Source organism: Neoarius graeffei, chromosome 26 (genome assembly GCF_027579695.1).
Source record: "Neoarius graeffei isolate fNeoGra1 chromosome 26, fNeoGra1.pri, whole genome shotgun sequence".
Taxonomy (NCBI): Eukaryota; Metazoa; Chordata; class Actinopteri; order Siluriformes; family Ariidae; genus Neoarius; species Neoarius graeffei.
This window is the reverse complement of record NC_083594.1, coordinates 48,356,335-48,374,984: the sequence shown is the minus strand read 5'-3', so window position 1 is coordinate 48,374,984 and position 18,650 is coordinate 48,356,335. Positions and strand designations below refer to the sequence as shown.

General features: G+C 39.5%; 1 protein-coding gene across 1 annotated transcript in view; it reads right to left on the bottom strand.

Annotated features, from left to right (window-relative positions):
• Positions 1 to 5,282: 5,282 nt before the first annotated feature.
• The window catches only part of ccdc3b (coiled-coil domain containing 3b), a 31,135-nt gene continuing 17,767 nt past the window's right edge, over positions 5,283 to 18,650 (bottom strand). The window contains exons 2-3 of the mRNA XM_060909954.1: positions 17,765 to 17,939; positions 5,283 to 6,629 (exon numbers count right to left, since the gene is read on the bottom strand). Of these exons, the coding sequence (XP_060765937.1) occupies positions 6,345 to 6,629; positions 17,765 to 17,939 (460 nt within the window). The 3' untranslated portion in view covers positions 5,283 to 6,344. The remainder of the gene's footprint in view (positions 6,630 to 17,764; positions 17,940 to 18,650) is intronic.

Genomic DNA, 18,650 nt, shown 5'->3' with positions numbered 1-18,650 from the left:
TCAATTAACTAGGCTCCATAGATGCTACATGACCAAATTGCCTTTTGGCAAACCCCTGACTTTCCTCCATTCTTGACAGTTTGAACTTTTATATTATCATCAGCCATGTGTATCCATGCAAAAGGACCACATAATGCTTCACAGTCACCATGATACATTTACAGATCCATAAAATCTCACCATAAAACACAAAAGCCTGAAGCCATCTTGTAAGATGGAATGTGGGAAAATTACCCTGGTCACTCCGAGACAGACCAAAGCATATCTCCGCTTTTACAGGGCTGTTATTAATTGGAAAAACGTGTAGGAGCTGGAGCCCTGGATGCTGTTAGGAATTATGTAGCAATTATGGACAGAACCAGACAGGACATGGGCCTTTAAATATTTCTACAGGGCATAAATCTCAATGACTAATCTGCTGAACATCAGCGAATTTTGCAGGGTTAGATTTACGCCATGGTTTAGACAGCTAGTTTTTGCCAGAATGGGTGTTTTCCAGTCCCATCTCAAAACCCTGTCATGATTTGCAGAATGACAAATGGTAAAATATACCATCAGGGTGTCTTCTTTATAGAAATGCAGAAAAAAAAATCAGACAAGCGCAATACCTCCAATGGCCTCAGCAGGACAGACTTTGATATGTGAAACATCTGTTTTGGAGATTGTCTGTGACATTCTGTATCATTGTTGGAGGTGTGTTGGGTATATGGTGCTAAGTATGATGTACTGACTGAAAGAGAATGTAAGAGGGTATGTTATGTTATTCAAAGTCGGCGGACATCTTTGAAGGTCAGATTTGGTCTGTCATGGTCGATGGCAAGGAGAGAGTCTATAATCCTCCATGACAGTTTTTAATCCAGGGAGATCATACTTTAAAGACATTTTGGAGAAAGATATTTTCTGTTTTGGACAGAGGTTTTGGTTCAATATTGAGTATCAAAGAGCTTGTAGTTTGGCTTTGTTCAAAATTCTATACAAAGATAATGATACAGGATATAGAATGTTCATGCTTGAGAAAGCAGTTCCTACTTACTGTATATTCTTGGCACATGATCACTCTTCCTTATATACAGTATTAAGGCCAATATATTCCAATAGGTAAGGTTCAATAAGTTCATATCACTTTTATAATCCAATTTCCCATTAAACTCCATCTTCAACCAGCTCCAATTATCTGTGTTCTATAATCACAGAACATCTTCAAATCCACCAAACCCAAGGCCATCAAATTCCAGAACAGCATCTTTTGCGAGTGGTGATTATGCCCTCCTCACCAAACACCACCCTCGACACCAGTTTGTTGTGTGTTGTATTTATTGCATTGTCCCATTGTTTGTATTTATTGTTCTTTCCATTTTATTGTATTGTCTATTGTGCACTGAACTTTGTCTGCCTTAATTTTAAACTAAAGTCTAAAACTCTAAATCATAACAGATGGACATCAGGATGTCAATCAAATGTACTCCTGAAGTGTGATGTCTGTAAAAAGAAATGAGTTCCATTCCCCTAAGAAAGTATATACTACATTTATCAACATATATCAATGTAGAACTGAAAACAGCTTAAATCCAAATCACATATTTCAAAATAGTGGACCTTGAGTGAGTCTGGGATTTGACATTCCTGTCATCATACAGTTAACGACAGACAGATGGCTATATTTCTCATATTTCTAATATACAGTTGCAGTCAGAGGTTTACATACAGGGACATGAATGTCATCGTAATATTGGGCTTTCAGTGATTTCTTTGAAATGTTCTTTTTCTCTGGCAGAATGATTATACAACATTCATCTTCAACAGAAAAAAAAAACAAGAATTTGGTGGACAAGTTTGAATTTATTTTGGGTTCTGAAATCAACACAGGGTCAATATTGGACAAACCCAAATCAGAAAAAGTTGAGATGGTATGTTGAAATTTAAATTAAAACAGAAAACAATGATTTGTAAATAATCTTTGACCTGTATTACCTGCAAAATGATACAACAGCACATTATTTGATGTTTTATCTCATGAATTTTATTGTTTTTTCCACAATAAACACATTTCAATTTTGATTCTTGCAACACATTTAAAGAAAAAAAAACAGAAAGAAAAAAAAAGTTGGGATGGTACCGGTAAAGCATTAACAACTTTGTAATGTTGCCATTCTTTCTCACAACACTCAAAAGGTGTTTATGGCCTGAAGGCACCAAGTGATGAAGCATTTAAGGTGTTATTTTGTCCCATTAAACAGTATGCAGTTGTGGTTGTCATATTTCTTCTTTCAAAATTCACCACACATTCTCTACTGGGGACAGAGGGGACATGCGCCATCTTCTTCCACAGCCATGCCTTTGTAATGTGTATAGAATGTGCTTTTGCATTGTCTTGTTGAAATCTCCCTGGAAAAGATGTCGTCTTGAAGGCAGCATATGTTGCTCCAAAATCTCGATGTACTTTTCTGTATTAATGCTCCATCACAGAAGTGTAAGTTACCTTTGCCAAGGGCATTGACACAACCCCATATCATGACAGACCCTGGCTTTTGGACTTGTTGCTTGTAACAATCTGGATGGTCCTTTTCATCTTTGGTCTGAAGCACATGGCGTCCATTTCTTACAAAAAAGACCTGGAATACTGATTACTGAACACTGACAACAATACATGTTTCCACTGTGTGATGGTCCATCCCAGATGCCTCCGAGCCCAGAGAAGTCAATGGTGCTTCTGGACACAGGTAACATAAGGCTTCCTTTTTGCACAGTAAAGTTTTAACTGGAGTTTGTGGATGTAAATCAGTATTGTAGTACTTGACAAAGGTTTGCCAAAGTAATCCCGAGCCCATGTGATTATATCAACTATAGGTGAATGACAATGATTGATACAGTGCTGTCTGAGGGATCAGAGATCATGGGTGTTCAGCTTAGGCTTGAGCCCTTTCCCTTTACACATTGAAATTCTTCCAGATTCCTTGAATTGATATTAATGATATTATGCACCGTAGCGGGGGAGATATTCAAATCCCTTCCTGTCTTTCTTTGAGGAACATTATTGAAACATTTAAAAACAATTTTCTCATGTATTTGTTGACAAACTGGAGATCCTTGGCCCATCTTTGCTCCTCAAAACTAGGCCTTTCCTGGACACTGATTTTGTACCAAGTCATGATTACAATCACCTGTTGACATCACCTGTTTTGCATCACATCATTATTTAATTGTTCATTACTAGCCCTAAATTTCCCCATCCCAACTTTTTTTGGAATGTGTTGCAGGCCTGAAATGCAGGAATGGGTGTATATTAACAAATGAAATGAAGATGACCAGAAAAAAACATGACATATCTTGGCTTCATTCTGTCTGCAATTTAATACAAGTCAAAGTAAATTTAGAAATCGCTGCTTTCTTTTTTAATTTGCATTTTACATACCATCCCAACTTTTTCTGATTGGGGTTGTACGAGCTTTCTGCTGCTGAAAAAGAATTGTTCAAAGAAATAACTGAAAACCCAGTAGTGCCAAGACCCTTATGTCCATGAATGTAACCATTTGACTATGTGCTGCTGTTAACCTGATGATTATTTCCTTTTTGTTATCTCTTTTTTATTACAATCCCACTTCTGACAGACTGTATGGTAGTTAAATCAGGCATTTGACTTTCCATATGGCAAATGCCCTTGGAATTCCTTTGAAAATTTAGTTGGATTCCCTGGAATTGTGAGGCTATAACACTAACCACTGTGCCATCCTGAAAATTCAGGTTTAAAATGGAGATTATGGGCATGTCATGGATATTTTATGGCATCCTATGTCTTTAAGGGTGCCATATGCACTTCATGTGACATTGTCTTTTATGGCAGGCTAAGTGGGAATACCCAACCATCCATTATCTGTAGCCGTTTATCCTGTCCTACAGGGTCGCAGGCAAGCGATGGGCGAGCTATGGGCGAGAGGCGGGGTACACCCTGGACAAGTTGCCAGGCCATCGCAGGACTAACACATAGACACAGACAACCACTCACGCTCACATTCACACCTACGGTCAACTTAGAGCCACCAATTAGCCTAACCTGCATGCCTTCGGGGGAAACTGGAGCACCCGGAGGAAACCCACGAGAACACGGGGAGAGCATGCAAACTCCACACAGAAAGGCCCTCGCCAGCCGCTGGGCTTGAACCCAGGACCTTCTTGCTGTGAGGTGACAGTGCTAACCACTACACCACCGTGCCGCCCACTGGGAATACCTATGGGTGTTAATCAAGTTCCATGTACAACTAATGATTTCCAGAGCAGTAATGTCCACACCAATGCCTTAACCTCAGCAAAAAATAAAACCGATTAGCATAGTCTGTAAAAAATAAAACATGATAAGGAATGATGTTATATTTAAAAATAATCAATGACAGGTTGTGTTACCACCCCAGTCAAATAAAAGCACGTTTGTACTGGGTGTTTTATTCTTATTACCACATCTTTTAACTGTTTTATTTATTAAAGAATGGTCCGTCATCCTTTTTTTATCCATTTATAGTTATGTTTAATGTTGTGGAATGTTTGCAAAACAAGTTTCTGCTGGTGTGGTATAATTAACAGTTATTCCACGAAATCGAGTCATACATGAGCAGATAGCCGACGAGGCGCATAGCACTGAGTTGAATATAAGCCATGTACGACGACATTGAGTGGAATAACTGTTTTATTATAGCTACATTCACTGGATTTTGAGAAATAGACCATTTTTATTTTTGCAAATTTGATAAATAAAAACTTTGTACAAAATGTTTGACAAAATAATTTCCGCTTAGAATGTAAACAAACCAGCAAAATATATAATAATAATAATTCTTGAAAAATAAAAAAAGATACGTTCTTACCATCAAATACTTTTATTCCATATTTTGTTGCTTTTTTTTGTATTTTTAGGGGTTTTGTTTTCATTTCATCCTCGGTTGGTTCAGCAACATGCACCACCATTTTCTTCTTTAGGGTTTTTTGGCAGTTGGCAAAACCAACTTAAAGGTGCATTACTGCCACTGACTGGGCTAGAGTGTGGAACAGGAGATATTGGGTGTGGGGGCGGGAATTATATTCATTTAGCTATTTCTGTTTCTTTTAAATAATTGATCACAAAGTGATATATCAGACTTGATATGCTCTGCCATTTTGTTTTTCTCTACTCATGGTATATGAGCTGATATCCTAGTAGCAGAGTAGCCAATCAGAGTGCATGATTGAAAATGAAAACAGTGTTATCCAGTGAATGTGGTTAGAATAAAAGCTGTTAAGTCTACACAAGCCAATGAAGTAAAACTGAAAGTTTATTTCATTTTAATGGCATACATGAAAGCTTATATGTTAAAAATACATGAAAAAACAATGTAAACATTGTTTTCATTATTTTTTCGTAATAAAATCGCTGACCTTAATATAGCAAATTCTTATCGGTTCACTAAATACTGAAACGTGGCCATAAAGTAAGCCATACTGAGTAGTGGTTCTATTGATGGAGTGCTCAGCACCCTGATTGTATATTAAACAAAAAAAAAGAAAAGAAAACGAAAAGCGAAACACTATACAGACTGAAAGAAATGCTGAGAGACTTTTGGAAAGAGTTTAGTGCAACATTCCAGAGATGTCAAGTGCACCGTGTTTCGAGAAAATACAAAAATAGGTTTAACCTTAAATGGTCAAATATCGGAAATTTGACATTCTTTTATGCAGGACTAGAAGGTATAATATCAGTCTGATGACAGCCTACTGGCAAATGGCTGTAAGTGCTTCCAAATTTGAAATACAGGTATGTAAGGGAAGCTTCACAGCTTCAAAGGAAAGAGAAAGGCTTTCACAACTTTCCAAATGTTATACATGTCCTACATTCGAACAGGAGTGGATGCTCACTGAATTGAAACCAATTAATGGTGACTCCGTAATCAACTGGTTAACATTATAACTGATTTCCTGATACTGCATGACAAGGTGCTGACCTCTGACCATGATCTAATCTGTATATTTCTGACACTGTGATTGTATTATGGTAGTTTCCTGGTAAATGGTCTGCTATGTGAACTTGGAAAAAAATGGTTAAGGGAGAGTAAATATTCATTCGTTGAGACTTAATATTACTTCTCATGACGTACTTGCTCGTTGCATATGCATATTCTCTGGATCATTTCCTTTCTCTGTTAATCCTGAGCTGAAAGCCTACATACAAAGACCTTGATATACCTTCCATATTACAACCATTTTCATTTTAGTCTATGGTAATTTTATGGATACACAGACCTACAGCTGTGTAGCTGGTTCAACTCCCTGGCAGTACTTAGGCAAAATTCCCCAGTTTGGAAGCAATTAGGCTAAATTCCCTAGTTTTTCAGCTTCCGAGGCAGGATCTTTCCATTAACAGGTTTTTGGACCTGGGTGGTATCTTGCTGTGGATGTCGGAGCTCTGGTTCAGACTCATGAAGCTGCTTGAGAAGCACCGTCTGATCCTTGGTCTCGCGTTTGGCCAGCCTCAGCAAACGCTTCAGGTTCTTCACTTTGTCTCTTAGGTGGTTGTTGGCTTTCTCAAGGACCTTCACCTTCTGAGAAAGTGTTTTAACCTTCTCCTCTTCCTCAAAGAGAGCTTTCTGCACTGTGGAGCACAGGAGCTGTGAGACAGGAAGGAGAATAGATGTAAATAGGATAGAATGAATCAGCAAATTTGAACTGCACATGCTTAAATAAGCTTAAACTAACACTGCATAGGATTATGTATGCAAAACTGGATAATTTAAAAGTCAAAGATAAATGGCAGACGATGATGCAACTGAGATCCATGTCATGAATATAACACAGTGTACCTTTATAAAAAATATATTCAGTGATGAGGTGGTGCAATTCTGCCCAATGTGAAATGGAGTTACTAGTCCCACCCTGAAAACAATTGGCTTCCTTTAACAATACATGTGTCAAAGTGTTTGTTTTATTCCTCTTATACCACAACAATTTCTCAATGCAAGCAAAATTATATTGATTAAAGAACAACACATACTTTTTAATCCTTGTATCATCATCATTGTCATCATCATCTGACATTCGACAGGCTGGTGACTTGCAGAGATATCTTTGCCCAGGCCTGCCTGTCGGCCATAGCCACCTTAAGGTGGTCACTCGGAAGGCCTGTGTCCCTTTCAAATACCATCTTCAGAATGGTACGTAGCTATCCAGCCTTGTGCTTTGTGCCAGGCTCCCAGAGCAACACTTTCGCTACAGGTTGGTCGTGCTGCATAACGTAACTGCAAAAAAGCAAGGCGTCATTTCCTGATGATACAGGAGAGGCGGGGTAAGTTGACAAAGAGCTGATTACACCAGGATATGTTTAGGATTCTCTGTATCATATGAGTATCAGTACCATCCACGGATTTTTCCTGAGCTTTGGTCAAGGACCAAGATTCTGAGCCATACAACAGTATGGACTCAACTGATCTGAAAAGCCCTGATCTTAGGACTTGTGTCCCTTTCAGGTACCATCTTCAGGTGGCTGACCAACCTTGTGGTTTGTGTCAAGCTCCCAGAGCAACACTTTCGTGACAGGTTGGTAATGCCACATAACGTAACTGCAAAATGCAAGGCATTGTTTCTCAATGATACAGGAGAGGCGGGGTAAATTGCCATAGAGCTGATTGTGCCAGGATATGTTTTGGACTCTTCATATGAGTAGCATACGAGTATCGGTACCATCCAGGGACTTTTCCTGAGCTTTGGTCAAGGACCAAGATTCTGAGCCATATAATAGTATGGACTCAATTGATGCTTTAAAAACCCTGATCTTAGTTTTCCTGGTCAGAGGTACAACCCAGACTTTATTTTGGGCATTGAGGGCACGCCATGTTTTCGCTTTTGATATCATGGGGCGTACTTGTCCAACTGCCCAGGTACTTAAAGTCAAAGACTTTCTCTGTACTCGAGTCATCAAGAGCATGAAAGGGGTTGTTAGTCGAGGGGTTCAGGTGCATCACTTTGGTTTTCTTCACATTTAGCTGGAGACCAACAGCCTGAGTAGCCAATCCTTGTATAATTACATATAATGTTGTGGAACATCAGCAAATCCAATAAGTATATGTTATCACTTATATGAAGATAGCTATTTAATAGTTATTCTATGAAATCGAGTCATACATGAGCTGATAGCTGAAGAGGCGCATAGCACCAAGTTGGCTAAAAGCCATGCTTGACGAGATAGAGTGGAATAGTTGTTTTATTCTATCCACATTCACTGGATTTTGAGAAACAGAGCATTTTTATATTTATTGTTTGCAAATTCGATAAATAAAAACTTTATACAAAACGTCCGACAAAATCATTTCTGCTGAGAATGTAAACAAACTGGTGAAATGACATTAGTAATTTGTGAAAAATGTCTCATCTCTCATTCTCATTATCTCTAGCCGCTTTATCCTTCTACAGGGTCGCAGGCAAGCTGGAGCCTATCCCAGCTGACTACGGGCGAAAGGCGGGGTACACCCTGGACAAGTTGCCAGGTCATCACAGGGCTGACACATAGACACAGACAACCATTCACACTCACATTCACACCTACGGTCAATTTAGAGTCACCAGTTAACCTAACCTGCATGTCTTTGGACTGTGGGGGAAACCGGAGCACCCGGAGGAAACCCACGCGGACACGGGGAGAACATGCAAACTCCGCACAGAAAGGCCCTCGCCGGCCCCGGGGCTCGAACCCAGGACCTTCTTGCTGTGAGGCGACAGCGCTAACCACTACACTACCGTGCCGCCCTGTGAAAAATGTAATAATAATAAATTCTTGAAGAATAAAAAAAAAGATATGTTCTTACTATCAAATACTTTCATTCCATATTTTGCTGCTTTTTTGTATTTTTTGGGGTTTTGTTTTTATTTCAGAGTAGAGTTTTTATTTCATCCTCGGTTGGTACAGCAACATGCTCCGCCATTTTGTTTTTCTCTGCTCATGGTATATGAGCTGATAGCCTAGTAGTAGAGTAGTCAATCAGAGCATGCGACTGCTCATATCCAGTGAATGTGGATAGCACAAAAATTGACGTTCTGTTACCAGCCTGTCTTTTTTCTCTCTCTTGAATAAGAGAGCAATAAGAAAAAAAGCAGCTTGTTGTGTTACAGAGAAACTACAATGTGCAAATCATTCTGTCCTGAAGATTTTCCCATTATTTGTTGGAAATGTTACAGTGTTATGCTACACTCTGACTGTTAACTGTGACACAGGAGACTCGTTCCAAAATGCTAAAGAAATGTCTCCTCACAGAACGTCTCCTCCTTTCAGCCAAACTACTGCTTGAGCTGTCCTGAAAATGAATCAACACCTTTCGACCAAACAGAACAGAATATTTAACAGTTCTGTGGTCATAACTCAACAACATCTGCTCTTTATTTTTTCCTCTCTTTCTTAGCTAATCAGTTCAAACAGGATTAATGCAAGTTCGGTTGGTAGTATTTTGTTAGTACTTTGACTGCTCATTCTGGCTGGCCAATATTCATGCGTGTTAACCTTAAACTGAATTTCCATTATGTGATTTTATGAGAAATCTTTTTGCCTGAGAGGTGCAATTAATGAATCACTTTTAATAAACATCATTATTGTTTATGTAATCCACAGCCCCAGGAGGCTTCATTACATCATGGATCGAAAAGAAATTTAATCTGGAATTATGTCTCAATTTGTATCGCATTGTTTGCCTTTCTAGGCATCAAGATGATTTGAAACAAGGACCTTAAGTACTTTATTTCATAAAAGTTATTCATTTAATGGATAACTCCTGACAGTATTCCTATGTTTTACTCAACCAGCATGGGAATTGTGGTATTGTGGGAAATCTTGATGAAGAGAGCAGGTTTTCTTCATTTATATGTATCTGTCTCTAATTATGAACAGTCTTTGAGTGAGTGAGTGAGTGAGTGAGTGAGTGAGTGCAAGCCACTGCTGGTTTTGATAACCGATTTGACCACAACTATGGCAGCCTCACCTAATCGTCTGCTGCTCCGGAATGTTCCGTACTTTGGAGAACGCACTGCATCTACACACATTTTTCCAACCTTCTCACAGCCTAACCTGAATGCACCAAAAATATATTTTGTTTTAACTGGCATATGTGCAAGAACGAGAATTTAAGAAGTAGAGGATTGAAATTCTGATTTTACGCGAATGTATGGTCAAAAAATAATGATAATTATTTCCAGCAGTAACAGTGTTACTTCCTTGTGTGTTTCCAAGCAGCTCAATTAGCATAAAAATACAAGCAGCTATTCTGAGAAATCCGTTAAGAAGTTGCCCAACACTGTTTAGTTGAAATCACGGCATGTATATAAATATTCATAAAAAAAAGTAGATTAGATCACTGTCACTCTAAATTGACCGTAGGTGTGAATGTGAGTGTGAGTGGTTGTCTGTGTCTATGTGTCAGCCCTGTGATGACCTGGCGACTTGTCCAGGGTGTACCCCGCCTTTCGCCCGTAGTCAGCTGGGATAGGCTCCAGCTTGCCTGCGACCCTGTAGAACAGGATAAAGCGGCTAGAGATGATGAGATGAGATCACTGTCACTGATCAGCAGATCACTTTGGTGTCATAAATCAGAGTATGTCGATTACATTAGTAGAATAGATCACTGTGATAGATCAGATCGTTGGTTGAATCACTATATCAGATTAGTAGCTAACATCACTGTGAAAGATCAGATTGTGTAGATTACCTTACTAGATCACATTAACACAGTAGATCAGAATGTGCAGATCACATTTGTAGATCACATCGCATTATTTGATCTCAAATCATTGTCCTTGATCAAAAGATGTAAATCATGTTAGTAGATCACATCACTGTGGTAGATCAGATTACATACTAGTAGTTTGCATTAGTAGATCACATTAACATTGTAGATCAGACTATGCAGATCACATTAGTAGATCACATCACAATAATAGATCAGAACATATAGAAAACATTATATAAATATTACTGGAACAGATCAGAAAAATTGTAGATCATATCGCTATGACAGCTCAGAATGTCTAATCATTGTGGTAGATCAAAATATGTAGATCACCTCACAGGCCTAGATCAGATGAATTACATTGCTGTGATAGATCACATGATTTGATCTCCCATCACCGTGCGAGGTCAAAATACGTAAATCACACTAGTAGATTACATAACTGTGTGAAGAACATTGCATTAGTTGATGCTGATGTGGACATAACATTTGCAGATCACATCACTGTAGTAGATCAGGATGTGCAGATCACATTTATAAATCACATCATGGTTGTAGATCAAAATACGTAAATAATGTCATTGTGGTAGATCAAGATACATTGAACACATTCGTAGATCACAACATTGTGGTAGATCAGAATGGGTAGATCACATAATCAAACACTAAATGCTGTTCAAAATAATAATCTCAACTGATCTCATCTCATTATCTCTAGCCGCTTTATCCTTCTACAGGGTCGCAGGCAAGCTGGAGCCTATCCCAGCTGACTACGGGCGAAAGGCGGGGTACACTCTGGACAAGTCGCCAGGTCATCACAGGGCTGACACATAGACACAGACAACCATTCACACTCACATTCACACCTACGCTCAATTTAGAGTCACCAGTTAACCTAACCTGCATGTCTTTGGACTGTGGGGGAAACCGGAGCACCCGGAGGAAACCCACGCGGACACGGGGAGAACATGCAAACTCCACACAGAAAGGCCCTCGCCGGCCCCGGGGCTCGAACCCAGGACCTTCTTGCTGTGAGGCGACAGCGCTAACCACTACACCACCGTGCCGCCCATAATCTCAACTTATCAGCTTTTATGATAATTGTGATAAGTACATGTAGCAGTTCATCATCAATTTTGCAACCTATTATATGCAACTATTTGACATACAGTTCTGTGCAAAAGTTTTCGGCACATGTAAAGAAATGCTGTAGACCAAAAATGGCTTAAAAAAATAATGAAATGAAATGTTTCAGCATTAAAAAAAACCCTATAAATAGTAAGCAGTAAGCCATAATAAATGAAACAAAATCAATATTTGGTGTGAGATGAAATTCCCTTTGCTAAAGAAAAAAGTAGTCTCAGGTACAATGAGTGCAGTTTTATAAGGAAATGAGCTGTAGGTTTTACTGAACATCTTACAGAACCAGCCACAGTTCTTCTGGACACTTTGATTGTCACACTCGCTTCTTAATTTTGCACCAAAACCCAGCAGCCTTCATTATGTTTTCTTTTTTAATCGGAAAAGTGCTCTACTATGGAATATGCTGCTCAGATACAAACATTTTTTTTTCTGTAATTTTTAATTTTGTGCTGGGAAACGGACGTTTGGAACTCTAAAATGTTTTTGTACTGACTTGATGATGTAGAAGTCATAAAATAGAAATCTATAGCAAAGTTTGTAAGAAAAAAAATAGGGGGCTTAAGACTTGTGCACAGCACTGTATATCGGAAATCTAGCTCTTTTTTTTTTTTTTTAGAGTTATCTGAATTTTAAATTTAAACTCCATGATGTAATGGTCATTCCTATAATCCGAGATTTCCTACATAGCTCTTTTTGTATTGCTACCATCTGTGTTTCTGTGTAGCTATGAGGTGAATCTGGAGTAATATCATATAAATATGTGACTTGGATAAATGCGAACCATATGGAGGTGGATGAAGGATTGGAGTGTGCTTTTAACATTATGGGTAATGTGTGGTATAACCAGACTACACAGTGACACTGAATAATAATAATAATAATAATAATATAGAAGATGATAGACAACACAGCTGCACAGGCAGACATCTGGATATCTATGAAGCAGTATCTAATAGGCTATCTTTCATATAGACTATATGGACACTGTCCACTGCATTCAAAAGAAAGCCTTTTTGTACCAATACAACTGGGTAATTGTCCGTGCCACACACTGCTGCTGTGCACTCAAGCTGTTCAGTGACCTACAGACCTTCATGACAACCTGTCTTACAGGTATGCAAACATTTCAGAGGAATTGTTTTGAAACAGGAAGCCATTTCCACTGGCGATGGACATTTTTCTGTGAAAAAAAGCAAATATTTTCTGAATTCTCATTATCAGTATCAACTGAAGCAACTTTGACTTGATGAAAGTTTAAACAAGGAATGAGATACTTTACATATGTAGCGTTCTGCAAAACTTGGCTCTGACTTCAACGAAAATATGAATGCAATTACATATGAAAGCAAATGATGTCTGCTTTTCTCTGTCCTTCCATACATGATCGCTGATACAAACCGAGACCGACTCATTAACGTAACCTAATCCGGTCTCATTGCTTTGCCATGAGAGAAAGCTTTCACAAAAGTTCAGGACCTGATTGAAACCAGCCCCCGAGTAAAAAAATTCCCAAGGTCATTGGAAGGAGCACCGTGATTTATTAATTTCTGTCGGAGGAAAAAAGACAGCACAGCACATGAGAGCATGAAGAGTCACAGCAAGAATGAAATAATCCAAGCGCCTTTAATATAAGGTTTGAATATATGAGAATCACATATACATCGAAGAGAATAAAAGACTAAGGCTGGCAGACTCGGACAGACTGATCATTACTTCCAAGGCTCCAAAGACCATGACCCAGACATCAACTCTAATCTTTTTTTTTTTTTTCAAAGCCTTATGCACTGGCCAAGTTGAATATGAAGCTATTTTGAGTCTAGGATCAACACACAACCACTATATGGTATCTCTCTATAAACAAAAGCCACAGGCATGAACATCAGATAAATTCAGAGACTTGAGTTCCACTCTGTCCTGGTTTTGTTTGTCCTCCACAACCCACAGCCTCCCATTCCTCATCCCGAATAGAAACATACTCATGATAGGATGCTCACACAAGCTCAGGCGCAAGCTTGCGTTCACAGGCTCACAGGTCATGAAGAGAGGAAATGGCATTGGCGGTGTTTTGTTTGAATAGAATGCACATCATATCTGGAATCTGATCAGCAAAGTGTTTTCGAGATTAAGCCATTCCATGTAAACATGTATTGGCTGTATTGGAATTAATCCATGTAATCAGGCATGTTGAAATAAATTAACGAGACCATTGGAAAGAGAAATTACAGCCAAATTTAAAGCAGTCCACATCGGGGTCTGTGGCATTTAAACATGACCCTCATCGTCGTTATCTCTTCAGTCCACTGACCTCTATTCATGCTTGTAACAATGGGGAAATAATTGTTCATTAATTTACTCAATTCTGTTTTTAAAATCTTTTTCTTAGGTCGCTTGAACTTTTTTATACTTGTCCTGAGTGTCTAAGTTCTCTTCTCCTCTGCTTTAATGATGATGTGATGGCACAGGAATCTACATTACATTACATTACATTAATTAACTCATTCGGCCGTAGGTCCATCCGGCATCCGTCCACAATTTACAAAAATTGCTACTTCTCCTACAGGGTTGAACAGATTTCGATCAAACTCACATACAATGTTCCCCAGGTGGCTGTGCATAAAAGTTGTCAAGATGGTGGCGCCACCTTTCATATTTATGATTTTATGGACGTCTGAGATTTTTGGGTGACTCGTCACATTAAACTCTACTCTTCGTAAACTGCTAGGGCCTTTTCACTGAAACTCACCCAGAAGACTCTAAAGACATTATTCCAACAAGAATTGTTCACCAAGTGGTGCCACCTATCAGGGATCAGGCTACAGAGGGGTCACGTGCAATTTCACGAAAATCGCTACTCCTCCTACAGGAGTGATCAGATTTTGATCAAACTCATATGGAATGTTCCCCAAGTTGGTTTGTATAAAAGTTGTCAAGACGGTGGTGCCACCTGTCATATTTAACATTTTATGGGCGTTTGAAACTTTTGCATGACTCGTCAGACCAAACATTACTGTTCATAAACTGCCTGGATGTTTTCACTGAAACTCACCCAGAAGACTCAAAAGACATATCCCAACAAGAATTGTTCACCAGGTGGTGCCACCTGCCATGGATGCGGCTACACAAGGGTCATATGCAATTTTGCAAAAATCGCTACTCCTCCCACAGGATTGATCGGGTTTCAAACTCACACACAACAGTGGCCGGTATGAGCTGCAGCCTTGATAGTTAAGTGTATCCAGTATCTGATTACAAAGTGAGTTCAGGGTGGTGCAGTGGTTAGCACTGTCACCTCACAGCAAGAAGGTTCTGTATTCGAGCCCAGTGGCTGACGGGGGCCTTTCTGTGTGGGGTTTGCATGTTCTCCCCGTATCTGCATGGGGGTGCTCCAGTCTCCCTCACAGTCCAAGGACATGTGGCAGCCATGGCCTAAGGCGCCCTTGAGTAAGGCACCTAACCCCCAATTGCTCCCCGGGTGCTGTAGCATAGCTGTCCACTACTCTGGATATGTGTGTGTGCTCATTGCTCACTTGTGTGCGCATGTGTGTGTTCACTGCTTCAGATGGGTTAAATGCAGAAGAGGAATTTCACTGTGCTTAAGTCTGTGCTTGAGTATATGTGTGGCAAATAAAGGCTTCTTCTTTTTCCTCATTGAGGCTATTTTTTTTAAACGTTAATGGCATTTAGCAGAAGCTCTTATCCAGAGTGACATACAACATACCCAGAGCAGCCTGGAGAGCAGTTGGAGGAGCATTTGGGGGTTTGGTGTCTTGTTCAAAGACACTTCAGCCATTCCTGCTGGTTCAGGGAATCAAACTGGTGACCTTTTGGTCCCAAAGCTGCTTCTCTAACCATTAGGCCATGGCTTCCCCTAGGAATCTACTCAGGAATCCAGTATCTGATGAATTAGGCATATGTCCATTTCACTGTGGCATGTAACTGAATGAATTAAGCATATGTCCATTTCACTGTAAACATAATCAAATTGTTCGAAAATCACACTGAGCTATCAAGGTTTGAGACACCAGGCCGCCTCATATATGTACAACCCCAATTCCAAAAAAGTTGGGACAAAGTACAAATTGTAAATAAAAACAGAATGCAATAATTTACAAATCTCAAAAACTGATATTGTATTCACAATAGAACATAGACAACATATCAAATGTCGAAAGTGAAACATTTTTAAATTTCATGCCAAATATTGGCTCATTTGAAATTTCATGACAGCAACACATCTCAAAAAAGTTGGGACAGGGGCAATAAGAGGCTGGAAAAGTTAAAGGTACAAAAAAGGAACAGCTGGAGAACCAAATTACAACTCATGAGGTCAATTGGCAATAGGTCATTAACATGACTGGGTATAAAAAGAGCATCTTGGAGTGGCAGCGGCTCTCAGAAGTAAAGATGGGAAGAGGATCACCAATCCCCCTAATTCTGCGCCGACAAATAGTGGAGCAATATCAGAAAAGAGTTCGACAGTGTAAAATTGCAAAGAGTTTGAACATATCATCATCTACAGTGCATAATATCATCAAAAGATTCAGAGAATCTGGAAGAATCTCTGTGTGTAAGGGTCAAGGCCGGAAAACCATACTGGGCGCCCGTGATCTTCAGGCTCTTAGACGGCACTGCATCACATACAGGCATGCTTCTGTATTGGAAATCATAAAATGGGCTCAGGAATATTTCCAGAGAACATTATCTGTGAACACAATTCACCGTGCCATCCGCCGTTGCCAGCTAAAACTCTATAGTTCAAAGAAGAAGCCGTATCTAAACATGATCCAGAAGCGCAGACGTCTTCTCTGGGCCAAGGCTCACTTAAAATGGACTGTGGCAAAGTGGAAAACTGTTCTGTGGTCAGACGAATCAAAATTTGAAGTTCTTTATGGAAATCAGGGACGCCGTGTCATTCGGACTAAAGAGGAGAAGGACGACCCAAGTTGTTATCAGCACTCAGTTCAGAAGCCTGCATCTTTGATGGTCTGGGGTTGCATTAGTGCGTGTGGCATGGGCAGGGATACACATCTGGAAAGACACCATCAATGCTGAAAGGTATATCCAGGTTCTAGAGCAACATATGCTCCCATCCAGACGACGTCTCTTTCAGGGAAGACCTTGCATTTTCCAACATGACAATGCCAAACCACATACTGCATCAATTACAGCATCATGGCTGCGTAGAAGAAGGGTCCGGGTACTGAACTGGCCAGCCTGCAGTCCAGATCTTTCACCCATAGAAAACATTTGGCGCATCATAAAACGGAAGATACGACAAAAAAGACCTAAGACAGTTGAGCAACTAGAATTCTACATTAGACAAGAATGGGTTAACATTCCTATCCCTAAACTTGAGCAACTTGTCTCCTCAGTCCCCAGACGTTTACAGACTGTTGTAAAGAGAAAAGGGGATGTCTCACAGTGGTAAACATGGCCTTGTCCCAACTTTTTTGAGATGTGTTGTTGTCATGAAATTTAAAATCACCTAATTTTTCTCTTTAAATGATACATTTTCTCAGTTTAAACATTTGATATGTCATCTATGTTCTATTCTGAATAAAATATGGAATTTTGAAACTTCCACATCATTGCATTCCGTTTTTATTTACAATTTGTACTTTGTCCCAACTTTTTTGGAATCGGGGTTGTAAGAGCGAGACCGCTAAGTATTATGAACTCAGTGTGGGATGAGAGACGGCAATTACGGCTTTAATTTAATTTACAGACTCAATTTTCATAAATGGCATGAGATCATCTTAACGATTAGAGAGACTAGATTACAGAGATGGTGTGTTTAAGGTAAATGTGCATGTGGGTTTTATTATAGCTTTTCAACTCCAATGCTTTTCATACTTGTAATTACGGGCCTGATTGTTTGTTTGACAAGGGCTTACCCGGCTGTCCTCCTGTGCCTCCCACTCAGGGGTGTATGTGTGGACTTGCGTCCCGGCTGTGCAGTTGGAGAACTGGAAGAGGCTGGCGAACATGCGATGGTTTTCCGGCGTGTCAAGGAAGATGGGGTCCTGGAAATTCACTCCATGAGGGATGATGTTGTAGTTTTCATCCATCCTTTAAATGAGTGGAAAAAAAAGCAATTGCTTAGACATGGGTGTAACATCACAGGTGTGTTGTTTTTTGTCTCCATGGCGACTGATTTTGAGACTCTGATAATGTAGTTCATATGTTAACTTGTGTATTTCCATTAAACATGTTTTAATGGACATGTGTAAAAGGTATCTGACAGAGTATAGCACACTTTTGGAAGAAGAAAAAAAATCCAAGGCATTATTATTATGATGTCATAACATGTCCGAGCCAATCCGATTACAGCAAAAGACACACACACACACACACACACACACACACACACACACACACACACACACAGTTTCTTATTTTTTTGGATCTCTGTTAGGATAGCGGTGTAGAAATTTTGATTTCGTCTCAATCTGTCTTCTTCTTCTTCTTATTATTAATTTTTTCACAGAAACACTTTCACACGCACACCCAAGTCGACTTTCTCATCATCAGGAAAATGAGGAAAGTCTCTTATCAATGTTTTTAAAGTGGCTGGATAAATATTCATTCCAAAACCATGGTTACATTGGCACAAGATAGAAAAAATGAGAAGCTCTTTTTACTTTTCCCTCGATTAAGGTCTGACTCTTTGTATTCTTCCTGTGAGTTTTGGCAGGAAGCCACGAGCAGACACAGGAAAAATTGTCCTGCATTTGTGTTTCTGTGTGTGTGTGTGTGTGTGTGTGTGTGTGTGTGTGTGTG